Source organism: Malus domestica, chromosome 17 (genome assembly GCF_042453785.1).
Source record: "Malus domestica chromosome 17, GDT2T_hap1".
Lineage (NCBI taxonomy): Eukaryota > Viridiplantae > Streptophyta > Magnoliopsida > Rosales > Rosaceae > Malus > Malus domestica.
In genome coordinates this window covers 15,736,468-15,757,880 of record NC_091677.1, presented here as the reverse complement: position 1 = coordinate 15,757,880, position 21,413 = coordinate 15,736,468, and the positions used below count along the sequence as shown (strand labels likewise).

Sequence of the window (21,413 nt, the reverse complement as noted above, 5' to 3'; positions counted from 1 at the left end):
CACGACCCGCGACCCGCCTCTTTTCCCCCCGCCCCCAGGATCTTGTGATTTTCAATGTGGGTGAATTTTGAAAATACTTTTGAGTTTCAGATGATTTTTTGACTGGTTTTATGATAGATCCACCTAATCTCGGGTGGAATTTTTTAGGGTGGGTGATGGGGGATTTTTTTCTTGTTGTTGTAGGTTTTAGGGGTGGACGAACTGGGTCTTCGACGAACTGGGGCTTTTTTTTTTCTTTTTTCTCCCTCTTCTTCTTCTTCTTGTTGCAAGTTTTGGGGGCTTCTTATTCTTCTTCTTCTTCGACTAACAGGGGTGGTTAATTAACCTTTTTTTTTTTTTAGAAGATTTAGGTTTTTTTTTTAATTTTTTTTTTTTGCCACGTGGCACACATTTGGCAGCCACGTGGTAGCCACATCAGCACTTAACGAATTAATGGATGAAAAATGTAACAGTAATATTATTTTGAAATAAAATGGTATGTGAGGTATGAAAGTGAAATGTTTTAAAGATGTTGTATGGGTTTGTGCAAGACCTCAAACCTGAGGGGTTACTGTGTAATTTACCCATAATTCTTGTAGAACTGTGTTTTGTTTGTTATAAATCTTTCTTCATAACCAAAAGATTGTGCACCAAATAAAACGTTGGTTCGATTATGGCACACCATGACCTCGATAACCATTAAACTAGGAGTGGAGATGTGATGGCCATCACATAGAGGTGATGAAGCCATAGGTAATAATTAAAATTTGTATGTGACAATAAGAACCAACAATTCATGTATTACAATATCTAGAAAATTATCTTGCAAGACAAATTCAACTACAACGACCTCCCCAATTGGGGAACAGTAGGGTTGAACCCCTTTTTACATGTCACATCATTCAAAGCATAACAGTAATACATGCAACAGCATTCGCAGATAGTGCGAGGGTCAAACATAACCACAAGTTTGGTCCAAATTTATTTCAACTAGATAACCAGAAGTAAATCACCCTGCTCTGTAAGAGAGATGCATTACTGGCAAGCCTACTCATCATCGGTCACTGTTGCCTTCGTCTCACTAGCTCATGAAAGGGCGAAAATGAAAGTGTAAGTGGATTATAATCATTTATCTAGTCATAATTTCTTTCGAACATAATAATCTCCTTTTTAGAAAATTCATATAGTTTAAAAATACATAGGTCTCGGGTTCGAGACTTGGGAGCAGCCTCTCCATAAATGGGGGTAAGGCTAGCCGACATTCACCTCTCCCAGACCCTGCGTAAAGCGGGAGCCTTGTGCACTGGGTACGACGACTAGTATATACCACAGTATATAGTTGAAAAATACAAGCCAGTAATAGATCAGAAATCATACTTGAGGAATTGCAACACATTACTAGCGTCTACTAGTGCGATTACATGCACGTGTGTGAACACAGGCATCTACCTCTATACCGCTAGCATCCACTAGCTCTCAAACCATTATTAGCATCTACTAGAAATAACAATACATGAAAATATCCTATGACCGCAGATAAAACTAACTTTATCTATGATAACAGACCTTGTGATGAAAATAAATCACAATATAAATATAGTTCAACTATTATGAAGTGCTCAATAACTCAATATAGTCTCATCTAAGACAACAAGCAATGACATGTAAGTTTATCAGAAATTAACATGGTCCTCAAAACATTTTAAGAAGGGTCCACTCCATGATATTCGGATCGTGCCTCCCAACATGCGCCTTGCGTTGGTCCAGGTTAGTCTAGCTTGCACATGTAATTAACACCTTTAGTCACCATTTAAGAAATTTACAGCATTTGATGTCTTTGTGTGTTTTACCAAAAAAAAAAATGTCTTTGTGTAAAAAGATGTTTTGACAACTTTTTTAATAATTATTAAACCCACATCAGCACATAACAAATTTTTTTACAAAATTGTGATGGAATGACCATATTGATATGTGACACCTATTTTCAAGGTCTACATTGATTGATTTTCAATTTCAGGTAACATCTTGATGACGTTGGTCAATTTTAGGGACCATTATGATAAAAGCCAGTAAATCTTGTGGATCCATTTATGTGTCACATTAGTATAAAATAGAATTGTTGACAAAATTGTGACAGAATGATCAAATTGATTATTTTTAATTTTAGGGACTACATTGATTATTTTTAATTTTAGGGATCATCTTGATGGTGTGGGTCAATTTCAGGGACCATTTGTAATAAAACCCTTCTTACTTTCCACATTTTTCTACCTTTTGTTTTCTCCATTATAGGAGCACAATATTTTGTTGTCTTTAAAACAGCATATTACCGCCATTTAGTACAGTCTAGTAGTACTCGTCTTCACTTATAATTGAGAGATCTTGGGTTCGATTATGAAAAAAGTGATTTCGAACCCCCTTATCGTCGTGGATGAAAAATAAGACTATACGGAGGAGCTAGAGTAGGTAAAACAGTACTCATTATGGAATTAATCAACAACATAGCCAAATCTCATGGGATTAAAAGGGTCGGTCATCTTAAACTTAGGATTCAATTTTTGCTGCAAATATTCACTAGCATACCATATCTCAATAGATTGGCGTAATTTTTCTACTGTGTGTACATTTTCAAAATTGATGCTGTTTTTCAAAATATTGTGACTTGCGAGGCTTAACTCATTCTCTCACCCCTCAGTGTAAATAGTATTGTATGTATTAAAATAAGAGAGTTACTAGACCCACCCTATTGTTTTATTTTCCCACCTACGTTATAATCTCACCCACCTTAAAAAGTTAAACATTAAAATGCTATTTCCCTACCCACCATTATTCTCAAAATAACCTTTAATATATACATACATATGAAATTATAAAATTGTCTCTTAAAAAATATGAACAAATAATATGTAAATGAAAACCACTAAGGTCTGCAAATTCAAATCGAAACGACAAACATATCCAAATCCAAAAGAATTCGACAATGACAAATTCAAATATACGATGGACATATTCAAATGACCCATGCACAAATTATTCTTCTACATTTTCAATGGAAACAAAATCTTCTACCTTTTCTGTAGAAGCGTCATCTTCCATCTCTTCAATGAAAAAGTCATCTTCTAAGTCCATTGATATTTTTTTTACTTTCTCTAAATGAAGGGAGATGAAGATATGAGTTAGGCTTTAAGGTAGACAAATCGTCTCTCATGCCCAACCTTTTTTTTTTTTTTAAATTAAGCAAAAACAAGATAATTAATGTCTTTATCAATCTTTTTGCAAATGGACAAATTTGTAATTAAAAATTTTATTAAAAGGTGGTTGGGAAGATAAGATATTGATTTGAAGAACTCACCATGTCTCATGCCGGAGCGGAGCTAGGATTCGAAGTGGGGAAGGCTATAATTAACTTTCAAAATATTCAACAAAATGTATATATGGAAAAACACTATTATTAATATTTTTTATGTTGTAAGCTGCAACCTATTTTTCATATTGAATAACTTATTTATTACAATTTGCAAAGGGATAAGTATAAATGGGGCAAATTAGGAAAGAAGTCAAAGGTTATTAACCACCCGGAATTTAATCGGGGCCAATTAGCTTAAAATGGGGCAAATTTCTATCGAGATTTGCATGATATTGTATTGCGTTGGTAGAAAGATTAGGACGCGGCGCCCGCCCCGAGGGAAAGGGTGTGTATTGTGGGACAAGGATTGTCTGCCCTCCCACTTTCGGTGCCCTTCCGTGCCCTCCTGTTTGTGCACGGTTAAACCACGTCAACATTTTATATTACTATTCATTTTTGTCTTATTATCTCTATAAAAAAAACAATATAAAACGTTAACGTGGCTTAACCGTGACCACACAAAACAGGAGGGCATGGGCAGTGGCGAAGCCAGGATTTCTCGGGGGGAGAGGCGAACTTAAAACAGTGCAAGGTTAAAAAAAAATAGCAACAACTAAATCTTTGTATATAATAATGTCTTCCATAATTAATCAATAAAAACAAATTACAATTATTGTCGACGAGGTTTCATGTCATGAAAACGTTGCATAATAGGCTCATTATCAATAAAAGCAAATACATCTCTCTCAATGTAAACAACCATGCTATCACTCAACCATTGATCTCCCATTTTATTACGCAATGGTGTTTTCACAATCTTCATAGCAGAAAAAGCTCTCTCCACCGAAGTGGTTGCAACCGGTAACACTAAAGCCAATGTAAGAAGCTTATACACTAACATATAGCTTTCACACCTCCTAGTCTTCACTAACTCTTTTGCAAGATCACTGATTCCTCTCAATGATGAAAACTCACTATGCATCTTCATATCTTGAATGTAATTGTCAAGTTGAATTGGAAAATTCATGAGGTCCATACGATCAAAATCTTGAGGATAAAGTTGGGCTAAACGAACAATTTTTTCTTTGTCAAAAGATGCAAAATTATTCACTGGACTCAAACATGTCATACAAAGAAGCAACTCGGTGTTTACCTCATTGAAGCGATCATTCAATTCCTTTAGTTGCATATCAAGGACTTGAAAATAAAGGTCTACACGATAGTAATGGAAGTTTGTGATTTTTGGAGCTTTACGCCTTGATTTTCCAGGTACGAAATGCAAATCCTCCATGTTAGGAATGACAATATCATGCTCCTCACAAAACTTTTCTACATCATGCAACAAGTCCCCAAAGTCATCATCTCTCAAGGATTGTAGTCTTTAAATAACCCAGTAGCTTCACCGAGATTATCTTGGTTGCGATTACTTTTAATCCATTCAACCACCTCCACCACGGTTTCAAACATAACAATAATACTAACTATAGTACCATAATGCGAGTTCCACCGTGTATCACATGGACGCATAAGGCTACTTTCTTGATTTAACCCTTTACCTGTTTCAAGATTACCAAGATGAAGAGCTTTTTTAATTTGTTCTTGTTGTTTCTCTTTCAATGCATCACGACGCTTGCACGAAGATCCAATAAGATTCACCAATCTATTAACATTGATGAAGAAATTGGAAACATCCTCATTTTCCTTTGCCACAAATACAAGAGCTAGTTGGAGTTGGTGTGCAAAACAATGAATATAAAATGCTTGAGGGTATTTGTTCAAAATCTTTGTTTTAAGACCATTTAACTCACCTCTCATATTACTAGCTCCATCATAGCTTTGTCCTCGTAACTTGGACATACTCAAATTTGTTGTAGCAAACAATCTCTCAATAGCCTCTTCAAGTGAGCTACTAGTTGTAGAGGAGACATGTTGAACACCCAAAAACTTTTCAATTGCTTCTTCTTTTTTGTTCACATAACGCAATACCACCGCCATTTGCTCTTTATTGGAAGCATCATGTGATCCATCAACCAAAAGAGAAAAAAATGTACCTTCCATATCTTTAGTGATTGCATTAATAGTTTCAATAGCACAAGCACGAACAAGATCCTTTTGAATATCGGAAGAAGTATACTTGAGATTCTTGGGACCATTCTCAAACACAACCTTTCTAACTTTCTCATTATGATCGGCAAGAAATTGCATAAGCTCTATATAATTACCCCTATTGCTCGATTTCAAAGATTCATCGTGCCCACGAAAAGCCAAACCTTGTCACAACAACCATCTTGTGCAATCAAGTGCTCCACTCAGTAAAGTGTGATAATTAACGCAAGCTTCATCAGTTTGCTTGATCACAAATGTTTCAATGTGTTGTTTTTGTGTCATCAAGTCTTTAGCTTGTTGCATATCTTTATTATGAAGACTTCCAACACCTCCCTCGTGGACTCGAAAATTTTCGGGTCCTTTCCTCCAATTTGTAAACCCTTTTGTAGTGAAGACATCACTTCCACTACCACCCGCTTTATCAAAATCACATTTAAAAAGATAGCAATAACGGCAAAATGCAGCATCTTTTACTATACTATACTCCAACCACTTAAAATTATCAAACCAACCTGTAATAAAACATCGATTGTCGCTAGCTTTCCTTGGCATCATGTGAGACTTAGGTTGACAAGGTTCCTTTTGAAGGTAGTATCTACGAATTGCTTCACGACAATTGAGTGGATAATCAAGCATTCGACGTCTCAGTCTAGGGTCTGCCGGAAGATTAACTAATATTTCATCAAACTCAGTAATCTCACTTTATTGTGCACTACTTGGAATACTAGAAGGAGTAGGAGGACTACCTGGAATATTTGAAGGAAGAGGAGGACTATCCGGAATATTTGGAGAAGGATTTAAGCACTGTTTCTTATAATATCATTCCATTACGTAACTGTATAACGAAAGAAAAAAAATATATATCTTAGACTCTTAGTCCTAGAGTAGACTACGAATTTAATTAATCAGTACCAACAATCATATCATATGAATAATCAATTTTTATTCTACAGTAGAGTATGTAGACTACGAATGTAATTAATAAGTATCAACAATGCATTTGAATGAGGGTTTTAGTTAGTTGAATTGGGGTTCATTATGTTAATGTATATATAATGTATCAATCCTCTTTTATGTACTTCAAAAAAAAAAATCAATAATCATAGTATTCATATGAATAATCTAAAATCAATAAACATATAATGTATAACCCTATAATCCTACATCAATTAAACAAAAATTTATATTCAATAATCAATTAGGGTTTGAAATAAATTAAAAAATTTACCTTAATTGGAATTTGGAGTGGCTGTGCTTGCAATTGCAGACTGATGTGTTTGGTCTTGGTGACCAACAACCAATGGAAAGTGAAATCTGCTACAGTCTAGAGAAGGTTTTGTCGTGTGGGGGGGGGGAAGGGGGAAAAGGTGGGGGGACTGACGGGATGGGATCTGGGGAAAAGGGTGAAGGGTTTTTAATTTGAAATGGAATGGGGATTGAGATGGGGATGGGGACCAGTGGCCCCCCGTTTATATTTTTTTTTTCATTAAACCAAAACGACACCGTTTACTAAAAAATTTAAATTTTTTTTACCAGGCCCAAAATGACGTCGTTTTTGCCTGGATTTTAAAATTAAAAAAAAAAAAAACCCTCCCCGTCGTCTTCCCCGAAAGCTACGTCTGTTTTTTGTTTCAGAACCCGGTGCTCCCCAGTTTCCGGCAGAACCAGGGGGGTTCAAGCGTCGCTCCTGCCTTTGTTTTCCGGCGAGCGTAGGGGCGAACGCCCCCCTTCGCTCCTACGTAGCTTCGCCTCTGGGCATGGGAGGGCACCGGAAGTGGGAGGGCAGACAATCCTTATCCGTGTGTTGTGACCACAGGGTCTAAATGTGGCTCACATGCCATCTATATTAACTAGCTCTTTATAAGTGCATAACAATTACTAATTAATAAATTCACATGTTTTGTCAAAATTTGTACATTTACTTAATACATTTATTATTTAACGATTATATATAATAAAGTAAAATATATTCCATAGTGATATCCTCCCACTTCCAAATTGGTATCAGAAGATTCTGCATCAATCCTCCAGGTCTTTGTCTGCCTGCTTTAACCTGTTGGCAGATTAAACACTACTCACATACTCCGCTATGTCCCGTTTCATCCCTTCCCAGTAATAGAAAGGATAAATGGTGCGATACAATTTAGTACTTCCCGAATGTATAGCATAAGCTAAAGTATGAGCCTCATCCAGAATTTCTTTTTTAACAGTTTCATTATCTTTAGGCACGAACAAACGGTTCACTTTCCATAACGCTCTGTCCTTACAGATGACGAATTTCTCATTCTCCCCCTTCAACACTTGTTCCTTTAATTCGGCGCATTCTGGATCAAGTTCTTAAGCTTCTCTAACCATGTCTACAAAGATAGGTCTAACCTAAAAATGTGCTAGCCAAGCTCCATGCTCACCTGGTTCCAAATTAACACTACTTTACCGGACTGCCAAGAACATCGTTAAGGTATGATGGTATCTGGGTAATTGTCGATCGGCTTACCAAGACCGCTCATTTCTTACCAGTCTGACAGATCTACTCGTTCGAGAAATTGGTGAAATTATTCGTCGATAATATTGTTCATCTACATGGTGTACCTACCACTATCATGTCAGACAGAGATCCAAGATTTATTATTGTTCAGCACTGCTTATCATCCACAAACTGATGGTCAGTCTGAGCGGACGATTCAACCTTTAGAGGACATGTTGAGAGTGTCGGTGTTACAGTGGAAAGGTAGCTAGGATAACTATTTTCCATTGGTGGAGTTTGCTTACAATAATAGTTATCACTCGAGTATTGGTATGGCGCCTTTTGAAGCACTTTATGGGAAGGCATGTAGGACACCATTATGTTGGACAGAGGCAGAAGAAAGGTCGTTGGTAGGACTAGAGATTATGTATACCACCAACGCTAATATCCAACTAATTAAGGCGAATTTGAAAGCATTACAAAACCGACAAAAAAACATTGCAAACAAACACTCCAAGGATCATGAGTTTACAGTGGGTGACTTTGTGTTCTTGAAGTTGTCTCCCTGGAAGGGTGTTGTTCGTTTTGGTAAGCGAGGAAAGTTGAGTCCTCGATACGTCAGTCCCTATCAGATTATTGAGAGAATTGGTGCAGTTGCTTATAGGTTGGAGCTACAGCTGGAGTTGTCACTAATCCATAACGTTTTCCATGTTTCCATGCTTCAGAAATATGTACCAGATCATTCTCATATCATCTAGTTAGAGCCATTGGAAGTAAATCTGGATGCTAGCTATGTAGAAGAACCAATGGCTATCCTTGACAGATAGGATAAGGTGTTGCGGAACAAAGGTATTCCTTTGGTAAAGGTACTGTTGAGGAACCATGCAGTCGAAGAAGCTACTTGGGAAACAGAGGAATCAATGTGGAACCAATATCCTTTTCTTTTCGTGTAAATTCGCAATTTCAAGGACGAAATTTCTGTAAGGGGGTAGATTGTTATATCCACCCCTACATTTTTATCTATATTTCTATATTCCGCCCTGAAACATGTTTAAGTCTATCAATTTAGTCTCTTATCTCATTTAATCCTAGTCGTAAATCTAGATACCTTATTCTTCCTAAACTGCCAAGTGGCAGCTTCCTAGCTTTCTTCTCTTCCCGAGCTCTCCCTCTGCATTTTCTGAAATATCTCTCTCTTTCACGGGAACTCTCATCTATCCCTTTCTTTCTCTGCACTGTGACCAACCAAACAAACCTGCATGTGGCTCCTGCTGTAGACCATCATCATCATCATCTTCCTTACGCCATTTTTCTCTCTCTCCGTCGCAGTGAGATCGAGAAATCTAGAGAAAATACCTCCGGTGGTTTTCTCCATTTATTTTTCCAGCTAGGTAAGTTTAAATTCCTTTTGAAATCGCCATTGATGTTGTTGGGCGTTGTGTGTTGAAATCTACATTGTTCTTCCAAGGTTTCAAGGACAAGAATGGCGCGGGAGATCACACATATTTTTCGGCGAACCCGTGACCTTCGAGGGTTCTTCCAAACACTCACAATCGTGCACGGTGAAGCAAGGGTATGAAAATGGTCCACTCTCTTCCTTCTTCATTTTGGTACATGGTTTGGATGTTGGTTTACGTGTTTTCCATCGGCCAGAGCTATAGCAGCTCCGGTGTTCTTCCCTGAGCACCATGCAGGCCATCCAGGCCATTTCAGAACACCCACGGGCCTTAGCCCGTATTTGGACCAACCCAGCTTTCTTTTTTTGGTTATTTGGCCTGCAGGTCGTTCCTTGCATGGGCTGAGTGTTGTGTGGTGCACGTGTATGAGTGTGTGTGGTACACGTGTGTGAGTGTGTGTGTGTGTGTGTGTGTTGTGCCATGTGTATGTGTGTGTGTGTGCTGTGCTTGCATGTGTGTGTGCTGGCGTGTGTGTATGTGTGTTGTATGGGTTTGGGCTCAAGCCCAAACCACCCCTTTTGTTCTTAAACTATACAAACCCAAAACCCAATAGGTCCTAACCCTATTTAACCTAAACCTAAACCCTAATCCGGATCCAAACCCAAGACCCATTTCCATTTCTTGAAATTCTATAGTTGGATAGTTTGATAAATTGTACATTTTTATGCTTAGGTGAAGTTGCTAGTGGGGATTTCCTTAATTCTTTTTCGCACAACTCTGCTGCTACGGAGTATCTATGAGTGGACCCCTTCTAAAATTTGCATAATTTTATAGTTTATTTGCATAAATGAAATGCATGCCTTACAAGTTTATGAAATGATTTTATGTTAAGCATGTTTATTGAAATGTTGATTATCGTCTTGTTATTTTGTAAGGAATTAATTGTTGGCCTATGTTGAGCTATATTTTAATATATCGTATTTTCTATAAAAACCATGAACTGGTAGACTATCTGATGGATGACGATAGGATGCTGGAACATGTTTTCAAAACCCCTCTTTATAGTATAGACGATGGATGACTTTATACTATAAAATGGTTATATTTGAGAGGTGTAATTATTTGTGCGTACCTAGTGGACACTATGCCGCCTGGGGCGAGGATCTGGTGTTGGCAGTTAGGCCAGGAGAAATAATCCCTAGTTATGGGTTAAGGGACACGGAGTAGGCATTGGGCTGAGAGTTGGTAATCTCTGGCTACAGGCGCAGAGACCACGGTGCTGGCATAGGGCCAAGAGTTATATTTATTCAGTGATTTTACTGGCAGTACACCATGCTTACGAGACGATCTGTGAGACGATTAATATTTTGATTTCCGTGTTATGTCTTTTGAGATGTTTTCGGCATGCTAGGATTTTTAGTAAACCTATCACTTATTATGCTAGTAGTTTTCTTTATATAAACTGTGGGGGTTAGTACCTTGATAACTGTTTTATTATTATTGTATATATGAAGTTGGTCCAGTCACCGTTGTTTTGCACCCCCATTCAGGTCTTAGAAACGAGGACTACTACACAACGTATGAGGCACTCCCTTACAAGTAGCAGTCTATCACTCACTTGGGTGATATCTTGTAATGATCTTTCCTTTTATGATCTTGAATTAGAACGTATTCTGTGCACTCTGATACCAATCTGACATGCCCCGATCCGCGCAAAACAAACATGAGTGGACCAAGTTGATATTGTGAAGCTAAAAATATTTACTAGGCGACACATGGATTTTTGGACAAAAGAGGACAAAACTACCCTTGAGGCATACCAGGATTCCTACGCACGAGCAGTGGGCAATCATCTTTCAACCAAGTCAAAAGTGCCCAAAATAGGTAACAATTTAAAGCCTATTTCATCAAATCCTTTCTATAAGGTAATTCCCAAAACCTAATTTATTCTATATGTTTTATATTCCATTATTTAGCTAATCAATTAGCTAATAATATATTCCTTTCATATTTCCTAAAAATTGACTAATTAAGGGATTAATTACCTAATCAATCCCTTAATTATCAATTGAAACACCCATTCAAACCTAAAAATACTAAAGGGCCGGCGGTCCCCATTCAAAACCTAATCCATCACTTTTTCTACCTTTTTTCACCATTTCTTCCCTTTTATTAGCCAATTAATTCCATAACTACCAAAACATTTCCTTTTATGTTTAATTAGCCAATTAATTGGCTAATTAAACCAAAATAAAACCTAAAAACCCTACTTAGTGGCCGGCCACATTTCCTCTCTAAAGTGAACCAACCTAGCCCTATAAATAGGCTCCTATTTTCACCAAATATTCATTCCAATTCTCTTACAAAAAATCCCAAATGCTCTAAACATTCTTTCTCTCTAAAATTCTAACTTTGGCATCAGAGGTTCTTTGGCCAAAGCCCCTCATTCATCGTGGGCGCGTGAAGCTTTTGGCCTTAACCTAAGGTGCTAGTTGTTTTGTAGGTGCAAAATCGTCCAAGATCGAGGAGGAAGAAATTTGCATCCACAAATTAGTGCTTTCATTGAGGGTTGAAATCCATACTCGTAGAAGACTCTCGCACAAAAAAAGGTTTTTACTTTATTTTCTAGTCCATTTGAATATTTTTCATACGTTCTTATTATTAGAATTTTTTACTTGCAAAGGTTCTTGGATAAAACGTATAAGAAAAATATAATGGCTAGAAATTTAGAAAATTCCACAAGGAAAATTCTAATATTCAAGAAATGGGATTGCGGAGATCCGTGAGGCTAAATGTGACAATAAGTGGAGCGGCACCACCACCACGAGTTTCCACCATGGGAACCACCGCGATGGCTACCTCAGTAGCTACCCATGGCAAGGTCCATGATGCCTTCACCATGGCTCGAGCCGTGCCATCCAAGGCCCACGGCACCAAGGCCACGGTTCAAGCCATGTCACTCCAAGTTCAACGCGAATTTAACGCGTTACCAAGCCAAGCTTAAGCCTCGCACCCATATGCATCACACTCTGAGCAGCCTGCTCCCGTGGCCCAGCATGCTCCAACCGAGCAGCCCACTCATGTGGCTCAGCCTGCTCCCGCCGAGCAGCCCACTCCCGTGGACTAGCCTGCTCCCGCCGAGCAGCCTACTCTCGCAGCCCAACCTGCTCTCGTGGCCCAACTTACTCTTACGGCCCAGTCTGCTCCAGTGGCTTTCTAAGCAGCCCAAGTCAGCCCAAGATTATCTCAACCATCCGGAACTACCATCGAGCCGGGGGTATTCTCACCATATTTTTTTGCGGATTTGACATTTCCTTACTCAAATCTCGCGCCCGGAGTCTACCACCATTCCATTGCCCAATTAGGCACATTCCTTCCAAGCTTTTCTAATCCAAGTGGTGAACAACGCTTGTTTCGACAAGTCATAGAGTTGACGAGTACCCTCGCACAACAGACGACCTTGGTGAACCAGCTCTTGCAGCTCACTGAGATGAAACATGCCCCAGACGAGGTGTCCCGAAGTAGGACAAGGGCAGACAAAGAACCTCTCCAGCAACGTCCTGGCGAGCAGTTACTCGACCAGACACAAACTGAGCATTCAGGGAGTGTACACTCTCGATTGGTCCCCCGAGATAACGTATACTCCCATCTTAGAACGCGGAGAAGCGTGCACTCTCGATTAGGCCCACAGGCGAGCATACATTCACAATTAAGGTCATACTCCGATAGTCAACATAAGCAACCTTATAGGCGAAGTGTTCATTCCCAACTAAGCCTGCAAAGAGCATCCTCTATCTCACATCGGAGTAGGCACCACGACGGACGGAGAGAAGAAGTCACTCAATCCGGCTCAAGTTCAATAGACAGCCTGCGAAGAACTCGCTCACCTGCTAGGAACACACCACACGCACTGTATCCGCAGCATAGATGAGCCAAACACATGGAAGAGCAGCCTAGACCAGCAAGTTACAACTGCAGGCAGCCGAGAGCTCCGCTACCCCAACAAAGGTAAATTCAAGAAGAAGTAGAGAGATTCTTGACTAAGTGATTGCGCAATTTCCAACGCAATAAGGTCACCGATAAGGCACTACGACGGAACATGACCAACATAAGCAGGTCACCCTTCAAGGACAAGATCGAGCAGGCAGAGCCTCCACGCGAGTTCAGTATGCCACATTTCACATCTTTCAAAAGGGATGAAGACCCGGAAAGACACTTAAAGCACTACCGAAGCGCAATGATCCTCTATCAAAACAACGATGATCTCAAGTGCAAGATATTTGCCACCACTTTACAAGGTGAGGCGTAAGATCGGTTCTACATCCTGCCGCCACAATCCATCTGAAATTTTGACGAACTTTCTTTGGTTTTCACCAAAGAATATTCATCCTATCGCTCGGTCAAAAAGAAGTCTGACCATTTGTTCGACGTCAAGAAGAACCCAAAGGAGTCGCTTCGAATCACTCCGGAGGCCAATCCTCAGCACAGAAGGCTGTTAACGTAGGCTACTACTGGCCTACCATGCACCCAGATACTAAGGAGTTAATATTAAAGTGTGATCGCTGCCAACGTTACAAGCCGGTACCAGCACTGCCTGCCAGCAAACTACATCCGCAGACGAGTCCTAAGCCGTTCATGCAGTGAGCGATCGACCTGGTATGGCCAATGCCTCCCGCTACTGGGGAAAGAGGCATGACAATCGTGGCAACCGATTACTTCACCAAATGAGTAGAAGCAGAGCCCATGATGATCATGACTCAGACGAATATAGAGCGCTTCATATGGAGGAACATCATTTGTCGATTTGGCATCCCTCAATCCATTGTCACTGGTAACGGCCCGCAATTCATGGGCAAGGATTTGGTGAAGTTCTTCCAAAAGTACGGCATCAAGCAGCACATGTCCACGCCGAGATATCCTCAAGGCAATGGGCAAGCCGAAGCATCAAACAAGACGATCCTCGACTGCCTCAAGAAATCCCTCACCAACAAGAAGGGAAAATGGTCAGACGAACTCCCCGGATGTCTATGGGCATATCGTACCACTAAAAGACGAGCAACCGGTGATATTCCTTTCTCTTTGGCATTTGGCTAGGAAGCAATCACTCATCCCAATGTCATCAAGCCAAGTATCATCGCTCTACTACCAAGCATTGAGCATAACAGTAAGGAGATGGCTACAAGCTTAGATCTGGCAGAGAAGAAGCGCGAGTAGACCATCACCTGTATCACAGCTTACCAACATCAGCTCTTCACCAGCTACAACAAAAGAGCCAAGATCCGGCAGTTCAAGCCCGGAGATCTAGTCCTAAGAAAAGTCTTCATCACTGCCTGCAGAGAAGGTTCTAAAAAGATGGATCTCATCTAGGAAGGTTCGTACAAGATCAGCAGAGTAGGCGACAAGAGTAATTACACATTGGCCAACATGAAGCGACAAAAGGATTGAAAAGCAGTGGAACGCCTACAATCTGAGAAACTACAATGTGTGACCTCTCATTACATTAAAACCTGAAGACTCAAAAAGCTCGACGGGCACCACCTCACAAGCTGAAGACTATCCAGTTGTTATGCAGTTCTTACTTTACAGCTAAGTTCTCGTTCATTTCACTCGTTTTTTCAATGAGGAATTCAGAAGTGATCACAAATTGGCTCGGCTGCATACTTACAACAAATGATCACTCATGCACTTCAAAAGAAGATTATGCTCTACTTAGGGACTCATCGCAGGAATTGCGCCCCCCGAGGGACCAACCATGCTCTCTAGTGCGAGAAGGTAAACTAATTGCTCTCCAGTGCGAGAGGGTAAACCAATTCCCCGACACCCATATGGGTCAGCTTTCCAAGACGGGAGGATAAACTTTACACTCCGAATATCCAGACGTGGATGAGCCTGGCTACCCTAGTATAACTAAATGCATGATGGCTTGCGCAGGGATTCCTAGAAGTAGCCACAATTGTCTTTGTCAAGACTTATCTAACTGAAGGATTTTTGGTCTCTTGGCCTAATCCATGGGGAACCGGGCCCTAGAGACGGAGGGGGAACATTATGCAGTACGCCCTACAGACGGCAGACCTGGAACCCTAAAGTTGCTACCGAGTGCACTAAGGTAGCCTACGGATTCTGGAAGACTTCCTACGGCTTGCCCTTCGAGCAGTAAAATCGCGTTAAACTTATACAACCGCATATTCTTATGGAAGGTTAAACAAGCTAGCATGCATATATGAAGTTTTATCCACTGCCGACATGCTACGTAGTCAATAAGCTTCACCTCTGCCAAGCGCGGAACAACCTACACCAAGTCCTAAAGTGTTGTGATACTTCCTACGCAACCTACAGAATTGGAGAAAGTCAAGTTAACAGCCTAGTGGTTACGCGGACTTGTCTGCTTCTGTAAGTAAGGCATTCGGCTGCCAACCCTATGGCTAACAACTTTGTAAAGTTCTACACCAACACCTATAGCTGCATAGGCTATGCGAGCTTGTCTGCTTATAAAAAAGTAGCATGCCTACCACTGGTCTATCAAGTCTAAAGGTTAAGGCATGAACAAAAGAAAAGAAGTTGAAGAAAAACGAAGGAAAACATGTTTATAAACAACTAGCAACGGCCGAATGAGTTCAAGCAAAACAAGAGCTACAAGGAAAAACAAATAAAATCCTAAAGGCTACCTAGAAGACTATAGCAGCTTGGACATCCCACGACTACTCGGTCGCCATACCTTCAGCAGCCGCGACGCTCTTAGCAGTGGTATCATCCAGCGCTTCACCTCTAGCTACCCCAGCCTGGGCACTAACTTCTCCAACTACACCAATGGAAGCCTCAAAAGTAAAATCAAGCAAGTCTTTCGGAGAAATAGAGAAGGTCTCGAAACCCCAAGCCCAGCATTTTCACTTTTCAGCTGCTCATCCTCCTTGAGCAGACCAACATGGATGCTCTGCATCTCATCCACTTCCTTCTTCAGACTTTCAATATGCCTTGAAGTTTCAACACTTAGGGTTCAAGCCTATCGATGATTCTCTTGAAATGGATCACTTGGTTATAAGCAGCAATCAACTTTTCATCATTTGCAGCAGAACGAAGCTAAAAAATGACATGCTTAAGATCTTGAATCTAAGGCATGTGACATCTAATCTCCTTCTCTGTACTTTCATGTTTAACTTGGATCACGTCAAGATCTCTTGGTGAGCGGTCTCAAGCTGCAAAGAAGTGGGGGCAGAATATTAGACCCCTTCAAAGCAACGAGCTCAGAATCTACCGTAGTATTTGCCATCTCCTTAGCAGCCTTGCTATATCTGCATCATAGCAAGCAGAGCAGTCATTCTATATTGGGTCGTATGTTTGGCAAATCAGCTTGGGCAAACAACCTTTCTGACGCCATCAACAAACTTGGCACAAGCGTCCATGTTTTCAAGAGATCTGGTTTCAAAAGCATATAGATCTTAGCAGCCTCCCCAGAAGCAGGCTTAGTGGATTTCTCACAGCTGCCTACGCGAGTAGTCTCTTCATTCCCAGCAAGCGAATCAGTCTTAGCAGTATAAGGAATGGGCATTGGTGCCACTTTAGCAGCAGAGTCCACCTTATCGTTCTTCATAATAGCAAGCATCTCCAAAGGTGAACTGGACTTAGCTCCTAACAGACGTCTCGGTACAAAATTCTGCACTAGGGGCATGACAAGGCCTTTATGCCGAACAATCCTATCAGCAATCGTACTAGCCATTCTTGACATGGCAGGCGCCATATGCTCCGATCTAGCAGCCTCATTTTTCGCCCCCTTGGAAAAAGTCAAGTCAATCACAAGCCTGGAGGCAGTCGGCGAACTTGCTCGAGCAGCGAAATAAGTCTTTGGTTTTTTCTCAGCTGACATCTCTTGAGCAGGCAGGGAAAATCCATTTTCCCACCTTCACTTGCAGCAGGATCCACAACAGTGATTGGATGAGCCAATGCATCCGTCTTGATCCTATTCACCTCCTCTTTTAGGAGCAGCCCACGTTTCTCCTGACGAAGAGAGTTAAAGTAGCTAATGTCATTCGTGGTACCTAGCTAGGGAGTTTAACCCAATATTCCAGTAACTCATGAGGCCCACAACCTCTTCATTGCTCTCAATCGCCAGCCTAGCTCTCGTCATGTCCAAAAGCGTAAAAAGACATGAACTATTTGACTCGCCAAGTATTGCACCCCAGCGCCACAATCCGCGACCCCAGCCACACAAGCTGCCCTTGGTTCTAGGCAAGTTGAGCAACTTAAAGCAGTGGTCCCTGCCACAATACCTCCTCGACCTATGCCGAGCCGACTCTTGGCCCATACGAGCCGACGTGCCGCACCATCCTGACGACTGCCCCGCGGTAGCACCATTTAAGAAGAAGACAAGGAAAATTAATTTTTTCTTACCTCAGTGCGGCATGAAGAAGACGAAGAAAGCAACGAAAGACAGTCATTTGCACGGGCAAGATGTAGAATATTGCTAGAGGAGGGGAAACAAATATCCTTTAAGCTATCTCTCTCTTGTAGGGTAGAATAAATCACTCTTCAAAGTTGATTTAATAACCCACTTAAGGTGGACTTAAATAGGCTTGAGAGAAATTTATTTCCCTTTCCTAGAAGGATCTAATTTCCTATTAAAGAGAGAATCTACATCAAAATAGGAAGCAGTCCTAAGTTTCCTAAAGCAAGAAGATCTCTACATCTGCTGCCCTTTTTTTGCAAGCATCCCAGCAGGTGTGGGGGCATTTGTGGAGCCAAAAATATTTACTAGGTGACACGTGGATTTTTGGATAAAAGAGGACAAAATTACCCTTGAGGCATACCAGGATTCCTACTCATGAGCAGTGGGCAATCATCTTTCAACCAAGTCAAAAGTGCCCAAAATAGGTAACAATTTAAAGTCTATTTCATCAAATCCTTTCTATAAGGTAATTCCCAAAACCTAATTTATTCTATATGTTTTATATTCCATTATTTAGCTAATCAATTAGCTAAATAATATATTCCTTTCATATTTCCTAAAAATTGACTAATTAAGGGATTAATTACCTAATCAATCCCTTAATTATCAATTGAAACACCCATTCAAACCTAAAAATACTAAAGGGCCGGCTGTCCCCATTCAAAACCTAATCCATCACTTTTTCTACCTTTTTTCACCATTTCTTCCCTTTTATTAGCCAATTAATTCCATAATTACCAAAACATTTCCTTTTATGTTTAATTAGCCAATTAATTGGCTAATTAAACCAAAATAAAACCTAAAAGCCCTACTTAGTGGCCGGCCACATTTCCTCTCTAAAGTGAACCAACCTAGCTCTATAAATAGGCTCCTATTTTCACCAAATATTCATTCCAATTCTCTTACAAAAAATCCCAAATGCTCTAAACACTATTTCTCTCTAAAATTCTAACTTTGGCATCGAAGGTTCTTCAGCCAAAGCCCCCTATTCATCGTGGGCGCGTGAGGCTTTTGGCCTTAACCTAAGGTGCTAGTTGTTTTGTAGGTGCAAAATCGTCCAAGATCGAGGAGGAAAAAATTTGCATCCACATATATATATATATATATATATATATATATATAATAAAACAATTATCAACATACTAACCCCCACAGTTTATATAACGAAAACTACTAGCATAATAAATGATAGGTTTACTGAAAACCCTAGTATGCCAAAAACATCTCAAAAGACATATCGCAGAAAAACATCGCGGAAAACAAAATATCAAACATCTCATAGATCGTCTCGTAAGCGCGGTGTGCTACCAGTAAGATAACTGAACAAATATAACTCTCGGCCCTATGCCAACACTGTGGTCTCTGCGCCCATAGCCAGAGATTTCCAACTCCCGGCCCAATGCCTGCTCCGTGTCCCTCAGCCCGTAACTAGGGATTATTTCTTTCGGCCTAATTGCCAACACTAGATCCTCGCCCCAGGTGGCATAGTGTCCACTAAGTACGCACAAATAATTACACCTCTCAAATATAACCACTTCATAGTATAAAGTCATCCATCGTTTATACTATAAAGAGGGGTTTTGAAAACATGTTCCAGCATCCTATCGTCATCCATCAAATAGTCTACCAGTTCATGGTTTTTTATAGAAAACACGATATATTAAAATATAGCTCAATATAGGCCAACAATTAATTCCTTACAAAATAACGAGAAGATAATCAAAATTTCAATAAACATGCTTAACTTAAAATCAGTTCATAAACTCGTAAGGCATGCATTTCATTTATGCAAATAAACTATAAAATTATGCAAATTTTAGAAGGGGTCCACTCACAGATACTCCATAGTAGCAGAGTTGTGCGGAAAAGAATTAAGGAAATCCCCACTAGCAACTTCACCTAAGCATAAAAATGTACAATTTATCAAATTACCCAACTATAGAATTCAAGAAATGGAAATGGGCCTTGGGTTTGGATCCAGATTAGGGTTTAGGTTTAGGTTAAATAGGGTTAAGACCTATTGGGTTTTGGGTTTGGATAGTTTAGGAACAAAGGGGGTGGTTTAGGCTTGAGCCCAAACCCACACAACACACATACACACATGCCAGCACACTCACATGCATGCACAGCACACACACACACACACACACACACACACACACACAGGGCACAACACACACTCACGTGCACCACACACACTCACACACGTGCACCATACAACACTTAGCCCATGTAAGGCACGGCCTGCAAGCCAAATAACCAAAAAAAGAAAACTGGGATGGTCCAAGTACGAGCTAAGGCCCGTGGGTGTTATAAAATGGCATGGATGGCCGGCATGGTACTTGGGGAAGAACACCGGAGCTATTACAGCTCCAGCTGACAGCGAACACGTAAACCAACATCCAAACCATGAACCAAAATGAAGAGGGAAGAGAGTGGAGTATTTTCATACCCTTGCTTCGCCGTGAACGGCAGTGAATGTTCGGAATAACTCTCGAAGGTCACGAGTTCGTCGGAAAGTGTGGGTGAGCCTCCCCTGCGCCTTTCCCGTCCTCAAAACCTTGGAAGAACAATGTAGATTTCAACACACAACGCCCAACAACATCAATGGCAATTTCAAAAGGAATTTAAACTTACCTAGTTGGAAAAATAAATGGAGAAAACCGCCAGAGGTCTTTTCTTTGGATTTCCAGATCTCGCTGTGACGGAGAGAAAGAAAGAGATGGCGCAAGGAAGATGATGATGATGATGGTCTACAGCAAAAGCCACATACAGGTCTATTTGGTTGGTCACGGTACAAAGAGAGAAAGGGAGAAATGAGAGTTCCCGTGAGAGAGAGATATTTCAGAAAATGCAGAGAGAGAGCTCGGGAAGAAAAGAAAGCTAGGAAGCTGCCATTTGGCAGTTTAGGAGGAATAAGGTATCTAGATCGACGGCTAGGATTAAATGAGATAAGGGATTAAATTGATAGACTTAAACATGTTTCAGGGAGGAATATAGAAATATAGATAAAAATGTGGGGGTGGGTATAACAATCTACCCCCTTTACAGAAATTTCGTCCTTGAAAATGCGAATTTACAAGAAAAGAAAGGGATATTGGTTCCGCATTGATTCCTCTGTTTCCTAAGTAGCTTCTTCGACTGCATGGTTCATCCACTGTACCTTTACCAAAGGAATAACTTTGTTCCGCAACACCTTATCCTTTCTATCAAGGATAACCACTAGTTCTTCTACATAGCTAGCATCCAAATTTACTTCCAATGGCTCTAACTGGATGATATGAGAAGGATTTGGTACATATTTATGAACCATGGAAACATGGAAAACGTTATGGATCAGTGACAACTCCGGTGGTAGCTCTAACCTATAACCAACTGCACCAATTCTCTCAATAATCTGATAGGGATCGACGTATCGAGGACTCAGCTTTCCTCGCTTACCAAAATGAACAACACCCTTCCAGGGAAACAACTTCAAGAACATAAAGTCGCCCACTGTAAACTCACGATCCTTGGAGTGTTTGTCTGCAATGTTTTTCTGTCGGTCTTGTGTTGCTTTCAAATTCGCCTTAATTAGTTGGATATTAGGGTTGGTGGTATCCACAATCTTTGGTCCCACCAATGACCTTTCTCCTGCCTCTATCCAACATAATGGCGTCCTACACGCCTTCCCGTAAAGTG

General features: G+C 40.5%; 1 protein-coding gene across 1 annotated transcript; it reads right to left on the bottom strand.

The window, feature by feature from the left end:
- Positions 1-3,995: 3,995 nt before the first annotated feature.
- Positions 3,996-5,530, bottom strand: LOC139193387 (uncharacterized). Its single transcript, XM_070816387.1, has 3 exons — positions 5,134-5,530; positions 4,882-5,046; positions 3,996-4,654 (listed from the first exon to the last, which is right to left on the bottom strand). The coding sequence occupies exons 1-3, from the start codon at positions 5,528-5,530 to the stop codon at positions 3,996-3,998; spliced, it is 1,221 nt and encodes a 406-aa protein (XP_070672488.1).
- Between the last annotated feature and the right edge of the window lie 15,883 nt (positions 5,531-21,413).

Coding starts and splice junctions, on each gene's coding strand:
- LOC139193387 (XM_070816387.1), bottom strand. CDS start 5,530: ATGCAATTTCTTGCCGATCATAATGAGAAAGTTAGAAAGGTTGTGTTT. Junction 5,047..5,133: donor TGGAGCTAGTAATATGAGAG/GTGAGTTAAATG, acceptor AACTCCAACTAG/CTCTTGTATTTGTGGCAAAG. Junction 4,655..4,881: donor TCTTGGTAATCTTGAAACAG/GTAAAGGGTTAA, acceptor TGCATGATGTAG/AAAAGTTTTGTGAGGAGCAT.